General features: G+C 39.4%; 3 protein-coding genes across 9 annotated transcripts; 1 reads left to right on the forward strand and 2 right to left on the reverse strand.

Moving 5' to 3' along the window:
- On the forward strand, positions 161-3,375 carry LOC107622764 (receptor-like protein kinase FERONIA). Its single transcript, XM_016324784.2, has one exon. The coding sequence runs from the start codon at positions 489-491 to the stop codon at positions 3,195-3,197; it is 2,709 nt and encodes a 902-aa protein (XP_016180270.1). The 5' UTR covers positions 161-488; the 3' UTR covers positions 3,198-3,375.
- On the reverse strand, positions 3,344-6,349 carry LOC107622765 (PI-PLC X domain-containing protein At5g67130-like). Of its 6 annotated transcripts, none has more exons than XM_021114416.1 (8): positions 5,873-6,349; positions 4,920-5,057; positions 4,471-4,569; positions 4,083-4,386; positions 3,939-3,993; positions 3,739-3,830; positions 3,566-3,652; positions 3,344-3,489 (listed from the first exon to the last, which is right to left on the reverse strand). In XM_021114416.1, exons 1-5 carry the CDS (start codon positions 5,987-5,989, stop codon positions 3,986-3,988), a joined length of 666 nt encoding a protein of 221 aa, XP_020970075.1. In that variant the 5' UTR covers positions 5,990-6,349; the 3' UTR covers positions 3,344-3,489; positions 3,566-3,652; positions 3,739-3,830; positions 3,939-3,985. The 6 variants fall into 6 exon arrangements, with proteins under 6 accessions (XP_020970075.1, XP_020970073.1, XP_020970074.1 ...); XM_021114414.1 differs by having other exon boundaries at positions 3,939-3,962; positions 5,873-6,348; XM_021114415.1 differs by having other exon boundaries at positions 3,566-3,649; positions 3,939-4,386.
- On the reverse strand, positions 6,653-10,367 carry LOC107623149 (probable 3-beta-hydroxysteroid-Delta(8),Delta(7)-isomerase). 2 transcript variants are annotated; one of them, XM_021114418.1, is made up of 7 exons: positions 9,955-10,367; positions 9,595-9,693; positions 9,360-9,513; positions 8,440-8,662; positions 7,628-7,774; positions 7,393-7,501; positions 6,653-7,312 (listed from the first exon to the last, which is right to left on the reverse strand). In XM_021114418.1, exons 4-7 carry the CDS (start codon positions 8,579-8,581, stop codon positions 7,045-7,047), a joined length of 666 nt encoding a protein of 221 aa, XP_020970077.1. In that variant the 5' UTR covers positions 8,582-8,662; positions 9,360-9,513; positions 9,595-9,693; positions 9,955-10,367; the 3' UTR covers positions 6,653-7,044. The 2 variants fall into 2 exon arrangements, with proteins under 2 accessions (XP_020970077.1, XP_016180793.1); XM_016325307.2 differs by having other exon boundaries at positions 8,440-8,736; positions 9,955-10,366.

A 10,567-nucleotide genomic window follows, 5' to 3' on the forward strand; every position in this document is an offset into this window, starting at 1 on the left:
GACGATGATAGATTCCACTAAACTGAAACAGACGTGCTAGTTTAGTATAATATCTAATCTATTAGGGTTTGGTGTATATATATATATAGCTGCACACGTTTTCAAGTTGAGAAATGATATTTTTATTACTGTATATTGTTTGTTTGTGTATGTTCTTTTATATTTTATTAACTAATTTTTAATATCAAAAATAAAAAATATACACAAAATAGAAGACATATATGATGATGATTGCTCTTCAAAAGTTGAACAAGTCAAATAACGGAAGTACGGGGTCACTGATTCACTGGAGTCACGTAGACTTTGCTACTTGGCTGCTTTCAATTGTTCAAAAATCACCACCCAATACTTTTCAAGCTTTCTTTCTTCCTAGCAGCTACCAAGCAAACAGAACAATGGTCTCTCCTCATTAATTCTTCATAATTTCCCTGATTCGTTTTGCTCCAAACCTCATCTGCAATTGAACACTCGACTCTCCTTGTTCAACCATGAACTTGAAGAGTTATACGTATAGCATAACCTCTGCCATATCCACTCTCCTTTATCTTTCTTTCTTGTTCCTCTCGGACTTGGCCATATCTATTGAAGCTTATGTTCCAGTTGATAGCTTCACCGTCAACTGTGGCTCAACTGGCAATTTCTCCGACGGTGAAAGGTCATGGAGCGGAGACATAGACTCAAAGTTCTTAAGTCTTCAAGACACAAAAACCATCGTTGCTCAACCAGCCACACAAGCTTCTCCGAACAAAGTTCCATATACCAGTGCTCGCTTGTCTAACTCTGAATTCAGTTACTCCTTCCCGGTCACAGTTGGCCGAAAATTTGTTCGTCTCTTCTTCTACCCTGCTTCTTACGCTGGCTTTGACCGTAATAACGCCTTCTTCACGGTCAAATCCGAGGGCTTCACACTCCTTAAGGATTTCAACGCTTCGCTCAACGCCGATGCTGCAAACAGGGACACCATCTTTAAAGAATACATAATCAACGTGGATGATGGGCAGAGGATCAACCTAACCTTCACTCCAAACACATCCCATCCAAATTCTTACGCGTTTGTGAATGGAATTGAAGTGGTGGCCATGCCCACTGATCTCTACTTCACTGAACCCAGCGGACAACAAGTTGTATTTGTGGGTCAGCCAGGCGCCGCATACACTATGCAAAACAGTAGCGCCCTGCAGACAGACTACAGAATCAAAGTTGGCGGCAACACAATCTCACCTAAAGCTGATACTGGCATGCTCCGGAATTGGGCAGGAGATGATGCTGATTATTTAAGAACGCCAAGTGCTCTGTATATGCTATTCGCTAATGAGACCGGAAAGATGAACATCACTGTGAGTCCTGATTATGAAGCACCCATTGAACTCTACAGAACATCACGTGAGATGGGCAAGAATGGAACTCTCAACCAAATGATAAATTTGACCTGGGAGTTTCCTGTTGATTCTGGCTTCACCTACATGCTCAGGCTTCACTTTTGCGAGCTAGACCCAAGCATTAATAAAACCGGTGACAGAGTGTTCAACATCTACATAGCAGGCCAGTTGGCGGAGGACCGTGCCAATGTTCTAAGATGGAGCAAACAAAAGGGAATTGCTGTACAGAGAGACTATGCAGTTACGATCCCAGGGACTACTCAAGACAAGTTTAACCTTTCACTCCAAATGCATCCTTCATCATTCGTATGGTACAGCGACCCTTTCTTGAACGGCCTTGAAATCTTCAAGATTAGTGACCCCGCTTCGAACAGCCTCGCCGGGCCGAACCCGAACCTGGCCAGTGTCCCGGGTCAACGCAACCCGCCAAAGTCAACCAACTCAAAGAGCAGCAACAAGGCGACTATAATCGGTGTCGTGGTGGGCGCAGCATGCGGCGTCGTTTTGCTCTCTGCTATCGCCTTCTTCCTCCTCAGCCGTCGCAACAAGACAAAGACGAGCGTTATCCTGAAGGACTCAAAGTCCAACAACACCTCCAAGTGGGGCCCACTCTCCTTCGCCACGACCAAGTCAACCAGCACACAGAAATCTTCACTCCCCTCCGATCTCTGCCGCCACTTCTCCCTCGTCGAGATCCGCGCCGCCACAAACAACTTCGACGACCTCTTCATCGTCGGTGCCGGAGGATTCGGCCACGTGTACAAGGGCTACATCGACGGCGGAACCACCCCCGTCGCCATCAAGCGCCTCAAGCCAGGATCCCAGCAGGGAGAACACGAGTTCATGAACGAGATCGAGATGCTCTCGCAGCTTCGCCACCTTCATCTCGTTTCGCTAATCGGTTACTGCAACGAGAGCAACGAGATGATCCTGGTCTACGATTTCATGGACCGTGGAACCCTCCGCGACCATCTCTACAACACCGAAAACCCTTCCATCAAATGGAAGCAGCGGTTACAGATCTGCATCGGTGCAGCGCGTGGACTACACTACCTTCATACAGGCGCGAAGCACACGATCATCCACCGAGACGTGAAAACCACGAATATCTTGTTGGATGATAAGTGGGTGGCTAAGGTTTCTGATTTTGGCTTATCGAGAATTGGGCCTACCGGTAATACTAAAGCCCATGTGAGCACAGTAGTGAAGGGTAGCGTTGGGTATTTGGATCCGGAGTACTATAAACGACAGCGTTTAACGGAGAAGTCTGACGTGTACTCTTTTGGTGTGGTGTTGTTTGAGATACTATGCGCAAGGCCGCCTCTGATCCGTACGGCTGAGAAGAAACAGGTATCGCTTGTTGATTGGGCGAGACACTGCTGGAACAACGGGTCGTTGGGTCAGATTGTGGACCCCGCTTTGAAAGGCTCTATTGCTCCCGAGTGTTTGAGGAAGTTCGGTGAGATTGCTGTTAGTTGTTTGTTGGATGATGGAACGCTGAGGCCGTCCATGAACGACGTCGTTTGGATGCTGGAGTTTGCGTTGCAGCTTCAAGAGAGTGCGGAGCAGCGTGACCGTGCGATTGGGATTGGGATGCCTGATGGTGATGATGAGGAGGATCGTGCGGTTGAGAAGAGAGAAGAGAGTGATGACATGTTTAGTAGTGGAACCAGCGTTGGGCAAGTTTCTGACTTTAACAAGAGTAGTGGTGTGAGTATGATGAGTAGTAGTGGAGATAATAGTTATGGTAATAAGGACACTGATAGGTTTTTGTCTGGGACTGTTTTCTCTGAGATTATGGATCCAAAGGCTCGCTGACGCAAAAATCAAACGCCAACAAATTCCATAATTGGTTGCGCTTACTTTTTTGAGTTATATGGTTAGTCTATGTTGGAAGCTGCTTTTAAGATTGTATATGAATTAATTTCTTCTATATAATAAAAGACGTGTAAGATTCTCTTGGTAAATGGCATTGGTAGGATATGATATTGAGAAAGTATATTTGCACAAAAATTGTAGAGGTTGATAATGGAACTATATGGCATGCAATAATGGACAATTTTTGTTTCACTGCCTAATGTGGTGAGCAAGCTTGTGAACTAGTCCCAGCCTGAAAATGAAAGATTCAATATGTTTAATCTGTTGCGATTTTAGAAAGCAAGAGTGGAATTAATCACTTTACTTACCACGCAAGAATCAACGTTATCACATCCGCATAAGAGCTTCCCATTTAGCATGTCCACAGCTTGAAACGATCCTCCTTCTTCACTCTTCTGTTCAATAACCCAAAATTAGTAGTTTAACAACTTAAAAAAAAAAAGAAGAGGAGAAAAAGTGAAACTATTTCTATTCCCCCTACCTTGTAATAATCAACGGCAACGAAATTTGCCCATCGATTGCTGGCGGCACCATGTTAAGTTTGCAGCATGTCAATAAGAGATGCCGAATTATCTGAACAAGTAACTGGCTTAAGCGGAACTGAACGAAAGTAATTAACCAACACTAGGGATTTGCTTTTGTCATCAAGATTTGATGATTCTGCCCTGTTTGGGCAGCTACCTGTTTTTCTTCCACCATCTCCATCTGCGGAACTCATTAAGTCAAGATCACCAAACTGAAAATTGAGAATGGAATCAAGCAAGAACATTGTACGTGTTAAGAATGAAAAGGGTTATAAATTATAATAGATGGTGTTTTTCATACACTGATTTTCAACCATGTAATTCCATTGGTAAGCAATGCCTTCACTTTGTTCCTTAGACTTGACTGAAGTGAACACAATTAATCTTCGGTTTTTAGCAACCATATCACTCACTAGAGACCAATTGCCGCCGTTTCTCGGCATATTGGTAACCGGAAACCAAAATTTCTTCAGGCCGACGACACTAAAGACCTTTTTCAATCCGTTTTGTGTATGAATGTAATCTTCCAATATGAGTGTGACAATTTCTGATGGGTTAGCTGATAAGAAAGCTTCAATTTCCTTCAATGTACCTATAGCTGGTTCCTACTAGTATAAAAAGGTGCTAATTTATTAGAATAGGTCAAAAAGAAAACATAACTAGTGAGAAATAGTTACACAATTATATACAAAAGCAGTGTAGTCATGGCACTGGCCTTGAGATGAATGGCATAACCAAACATCTCCATCAAAATCGTACATGCCTAGCATTAGTCCCCGAACTCCATTCTACAAATGAAAGACAATGATGGAAAAACAAAAATTGTGACCTTATAAACTATGCTTAGTAATAAGAAAGAATCATAACACAAATGGTTAAAAAGTGTGACCCATGAATTATACTCATTATAGTTGAATAGAAATAGAGGACAAGACGTTTGGTTGATCGGACAGTGGATACAAAAAAAAAAACTCTTGTGTTGTAGCATGTCCTCATTCTTTTTTAAAAAATTTTACCTATAACCAAACACAATACAGTACAAATTTTTGTGTCTCTGTATCCCTGTGGGCACGGTCCCAAAAAGGAACTAAAGATGGCCCAAGCATGTACAAAAAGTTATTAGCAGTTAATGGCATACACTTAGCTGGTGCGTTATGCTGTCCTCTTGATTAGTGATGGTTACTTGAGGAACTCCTGTTTGAGAAGGTTCTCCATCAATTGCAAAAGCGTTGTGTGTTGTTAAATATGCATATTTGTTGAATGGAAGAGAGTTATTCTGTTAGGATAAAAAAAAAGAGAGACAAACAATGAACAACAGATGAAGATAAATAGTCATGAGTTTCCGGTTTTCTTCACCTTACGACAATATGCATGTTATGAAGAAAAACAAGCAAACTGTAAAGAGAAAATGAAAGAATAATGCTAAAAAAATTTGCACTAATTGACTAATATATTTATTTCTGTGCTTCCTTCATTCCAAAACTGATTTATATATTAGGACACTATTTATTCTAGAGTATTATTTCTATGGCACAATATTCTTATTCTAAAATGAATAATGATCACGAAGTCATTCTAAAGAGATAAATAGCATCTTACTATGAGCTTAAATTGATCTGTGGTGCAAGACCAAAAAAAAAAAAAAATTGATCTGTGGTGGATGATCTCACACACTTAGAGCCTGAAAATCCAAGCGTACATGAGAAACAATAGAGCCCAGCTCCACAGTCATCATTGGAGGAGCAATTATCAAGAAGCTGATCAAATATTTTAATTTAAGCCAATAAGACAAAAACAAAAAACCATAAATAGATGGCATGATTAGATAGAAGTTGAGGTGGAAAACACAAACCATGCAGTCTCCATTAGAGCAATCAGCAGCAGCATCATTGCACAATGTAAAAATTACCAAAAGCAAGAACAGCAGAGAACCCATTTTTGTAAAGAGAGAAGTTTTGGATTGGATTGGATATTAGAGGAGTGTATGTCCTAAAGAAATTCAATGAAAAGAGAGAATATAGAGAATCGTATAAACAAGGCTAATGCTGAAACAATACTATTATTTTAGTAATTAATATGATAATTATTTACATTTACATTGGCAAGTATGAACAATGGAACACGGCAGAGCCAAAAGGGGAATACGGCTATGTGCTTGTGTTGCTTATTTTGCAAGTTTTCTTCACCAACCAGACTACCTTCTACCATTAATAAAGCATAGTAATACCGATTGAAAGAGGTGAGTTGGACTTTTATATGGAGGATATGTTTGGCAAAGTAGGGTGAACTATCTTGTTAGTGACTTAGTGATTAGTTCCGTATGTTGTAAGTTTCATGAGATCAGTAGTTTGATTCTCCTCTCCAAATATAGAGTAATTTGTAGTCTTACCAAGTTTACTAAAAAAGACTCATTAATATCCTTTGCCATCCAAAATAAGTAAATTTTAGTTAAGTTTGACAATGAATTCCTTCGTTGGTCAAATTTAAGTGCACCATTCTTTAGGTAGAAAAGAATAATAATAATAAAAAAAAAAAAGATTGTGGTTGGTCAACCATTGGGGTGATAATTACCAAGGAACATTACCTTTTGATTTTTGATTTGACAAACAGTTCTCTCCAGTTGATTAAAATCTCCTCCTTCACAACTTGTGGAAGTTCTGAAAGTAAAAAACTAAAAATCATAACACTCACTCAGCTAGTTTCTAAAGTCTTAGTATATGAAAGAGACCGTATTTTTGTATTGAACAATGGATCCATTGAGACTTGTACAGTACAATTCAAGTAAACATGCTTCACTTGATGCAGCAATACTAATGCATCAGAAGTCAGAACCATTCTCACTCTATAAAATTCAATGCTAAGATCAAATTCTGGCATAAGATAACAAATATTTTCTCTATCCAAAAGTAAAGGAAATGGGTGGAGCAATTATAGCTACAGGTAGCAGAAGCACCATGCTTATATCTTCTAGCATGGGCTTTTTTCCAGCGTTAAATTTCATGTGAATAATAAGGGAAAAAATATAGTTCAAAACTAAAAGCATCAAATTCTCACATCACAATCCGGACCTGTATTGTCGAGAAATGTAGTTTAAGAGAATCATTTGACACAATTCTTGGGACATATCCCCCTAACTTGATCACACAAATTAACTGACCCAATCCTTGAAACCCTGTTGCCTAACTCAACTACCATGCATCCACCCCAATTGATTGACACAATTAATTGACATCATTGTTAACTAACAACTTGAAAATGCCTGGTCAACGAACTTTATGTTTTTTTGTCTGGTCTTGTCCCTTAAATGCTGCACAAGTATACTTCCAGCTGCGGATGGCTATGATCAAGGGTATTACAATCCAAGAAGCATTTGCTCCAATATAGTACGCATAATAGTACAATTTGCTTGCAGCGAAATTGTCACCTTCCAAGAGTGCTGTTATATAATATACACCAACTCCATATAGCTGGCTCAATGAGATGGCAAATTGAAGTATGTGGCTATATGACTTTCCAGTAGCTATTGCATACCTGTCATCCATAATAGCAACTGCAGAGTTAAACTACACAAATGAAAAGTTCTCTAGAACGCACACTAAGAAAACACTTACACTGCTAGAAGGGAAGCTGGACCACCAAAAACCGCTGTTAGTCCTTCAACACTAACAATTCCTGCATCCCTTCCAGCATACCTTGAATCCCCTTTGCTATATTCCTTCCCTGTTAAATGTTTCATAAAAAACATTCATCAACTTAAACTGAAGATTTATTTGAAACGTAAGCGAAATTCCAACAATGCTTTATGTAAGGGTTGTGTGGTGTGAAAGAAGTCAAAGAACTACTCACAAACTTCAGCTAGGTAGAAGCCAGTCTTATCCTTGTAGAACTCTGGTGCAAAAACAAAGTAACCTTCAACAATCAGGTGAGTGAGGCCCGTAAATGCCCACCAGCACATCAACAGTCTATCAGTTTTTGTTTTCTTAGGTAGCCGCCCTAGGAGTACCACAGAAGAAATGTAAACAAAATCAGGAACCCTAAGATGATTTCTCAGAGTTGAAAGTGTAATAAATGATTTTATTTCAGAGAGAAACCACAAACTACCAAGTTGGCTTCTATAAATCCAAGATTTCAACGTCTGCATCAAAGGTCAACCTCATACTGTAAAGAAATGTACTGCCATGGGAACTAACTAACAATTGAATAAGTTCACACCATAGAGTTAACAAATTACAGCCAGACCAAAATTTCTCTCTTTCTTTCTTGCAATTTTTTCAATAACAAGCAGACCAAAGATAATCATAGATCTACCTAGTAAATTTTATTGTAGCATAAATATATCTATCTTACATCCTAAACTAATCATCCATTTACCAAAGAGCTTTCGAAACTGGATCTAACTATTGTGACAAATGGCAAACAAGGTTCATTGACAAAAATCCAACATGTTGTGTCATGAGCAACATTTTGAGAGCTCTTAAAAATTGGTGTGTGTTGCTTAGATCATTTTTCATTAGTAATAATATAGGCTCAATTGTAATCATTTTGTAGTAGGAACACAAAAGAAGTATATAAGATGTAACCATCTAACAAACAATTTGCTAGGTTTTCATTTTGAGCAAAATTGAAAGATTTGATTGAAATAAATGTGAGTGAGGTACCTGAGAAGATCCAAGTGAGAGAAACGAGGAGGAAGGTGAAGAATGCGAAGACAGAGAGAATGTTTGACTGAGAGAGGGAGCAGGGAACGTAACCGGGAAGGTGCAAGTCCCTTGGACTGTAGGGATGACCCTCTGAAACCATCTCCTTCAAACTTTCTTCTTCTTCTTCAACGATGGGAGTGTGAACGAGAATGAACGCGCACACTCGGACTTATAAGTCTAGCTGTTATTTGAGGGTGTTGACAATATTTATCAAATTAGACTTCAATGAGATAATCACTGGTTGAGCCCAATCATCTGATCATAACTTTTTTATTTTAAATTTTTAATGCTATTAATAAATAGTATTAACATAATTGTCATCTTAAAATTAGTTAAAAATATAATATCAGTTAATTTTTTCATTTTTTTATAGTTATTTTTTTTATTTTACACATAATTTTTATCCATGTTATCTTCTTATTTTCAGAGTGCATATAGTACTTTTTTTTTTATTTTTCTTTCACTTAATTAAAAAAAATAATGATAAATGAGAGAATGAGCATTGGCTACTCTTGCAGCTTCTTCAATCTCAACTTGGTCAGCATAAGATCTTTCTAAGAGTATGTTTTCTCTAATTGTTGTCGCAAACAAAGCCGGTTTTTGGCTCACTACTCCTATTTTCGGCCTCAACCATTTTAGCTTCAAACTCTTAACATCATGCCTATCTAGCAAAACTTGTCCTACACACAATTTCTTCAATTAATTAGTGTCACATAACATACCATACCATATCATATGGCCTTTAATTAATATGCATAACTTCAGTTCCAGATTTTTTTAACAAGCAAGTAAACTACATACTAAACAAGAATGCAACTCTACTTAGCCATCACTCAAATTAAGTGAGAAATTGTAACTTAACAAGAATGCAACTTTACCTCATGAAGGGTCATAGAATCTCTCTATGAAGGACACAATCGTGCTCTTTCCGGAGCCGCTGCTGAGCAATCCTCAGTGTAGATGAGTAACCTTAGCTTGCAGTGCTCTATTCTCCCCAACAAATGCCAACACCACTCTGATTTAAACAACAGTCTGCAAAACAAACAAAAGCCTCAACAACATCAACACCAATCACAACACCAACCCAGATTAATACTTTGGTGTATTATTAACCTGTTCAACAATGTTGCCTGCTTGAGAAAGAGCTTCTTGGCCTTTAGTAGAGAGCTTGGCCAAAGTGGTTTGTGAAACTGTGAATGGCTCCAATGATAGCTACAAAGAAATAAATCCGTTTTTAGCAATAATTTCAACAACACAACATCAATTATTTGATTTCTATTCACAATTTCACATGCAGAAAATAAAAAAGGCAGCAACAGAATAACAAATTCATTTTTAGCAATAATTTCAACAACACAAAATCAATTATTTGATTTCCATTCATAATTTCACATTCAGAAATTAGAAAAAAAGCAGCAACAGAGTAACAAAAAATAATTATTCAACAATTATTATTACAAAAAAAATTAATACCTAGGGCTAGAAGCTGGATCTTGGAAGGCTGGAACAGGGCAGAGCTGGCGGTGGTGTGGAAGTGGCTGGGGACAGTGGCTGGGAAGACAGTGGCCGACGCGGTGGTGTGGAACAGAGCTGGCGCCGGCGGGAAGTGGCTGCGCGACGGAGGCAGGAGGCGAGACCGGCGACGGTGGCTTCGATTTTCGTAGCTCAAACGGCGGTGGCTGGAAGGACGTTGCGCCGGTGCCCTAGAAGCTCGAAGTTGGGATGGCGGCGGTGGCTGGACGGACTTGCACCGGGGGCTTCGATGAGGTTGAGACGAATTGGGGCTGGAGTCTGGACTCTAGACTGCTGCTTCGCGTTGCTGGAGAGTGGAGACTAGAGAGAAGATGGATCAGGGAATTTAGGGTCGCCCATCTCTGCACGATGAAACGCAACGTTTTTGTTAAAATTTAAAAACCGGCCGAGTCACGGTTCAATTCGACCGACCGATTTAACGGTCCAATGTCGGTTTTTAAATCTGTCAGTTTTATTTTCTGTTCGAATCGTATTTATCAACGGTTCGCGATTCGACCGGTTCCACCGACCGATTCAAATCGGTTTTCAGAATATTGATTAAAATTAATTACTA

The sequence above is a fragment of the Arachis ipaensis genome, chromosome B10, assembly GCF_000816755.2.
Source record: "Arachis ipaensis cultivar K30076 chromosome B10, Araip1.1, whole genome shotgun sequence".
Classification (NCBI taxonomy): domain Eukaryota; kingdom Viridiplantae; phylum Streptophyta; class Magnoliopsida; order Fabales; family Fabaceae; genus Arachis; species Arachis ipaensis.

What these genes read in the sequence shown, in the direction of transcription:
- LOC107622764 (XM_016324784.2), top strand. Translation starts at nt 489, where the DNA reads ATGAACTTGAAGAGTTATACGTATAGCATAACCTCTGCCATATCCACT.
- LOC107622765 (XM_021114413.1), bottom strand. Translation starts at nt 5,989, where the DNA reads ATGGTAGAAGGTAGTCTGGTTGGTGAAGAAAACTTGCAAAATAAGCAA. An exon ending in GCCATGACTACACTGCTTTT is followed by an intron (nt 4,387 to 4,470) that starts GTATATAATTGT and finishes TTATACTAGTAG; the next exon opens with GAACCAGCTATAGGTACATT. An exon ending in TTACATGGTTGAAAATCAGT is followed by an intron (nt 3,963 to 4,082) that starts GTATGAAAAACA and finishes TGAGTTCCGCAG; the next exon opens with ATGGAGATGGTGGAAGAAAA.
- LOC107623149 (XM_021114418.1), bottom strand. Translation starts at nt 8,581, where the DNA reads ATGGTTTCAGAGGGTCATCCCTACAGTCCAAGGGACTTGCACCTTCCC. An exon ending in TCTCACTTGGATCTTCTCAG is followed by an intron (nt 7,775 to 8,439) that starts GTACCTCACTCA and finishes TGGTACTCCTAG; the next exon opens with GGCGGCTACCTAAGAAAACA. An exon ending in CTTCTACCTAGCTGAAGTTT is followed by an intron (nt 7,502 to 7,627) that starts GTGAGTAGTTCT and finishes AACATTTAACAG; the next exon opens with GGAAGGAATATAGCAAAGGG.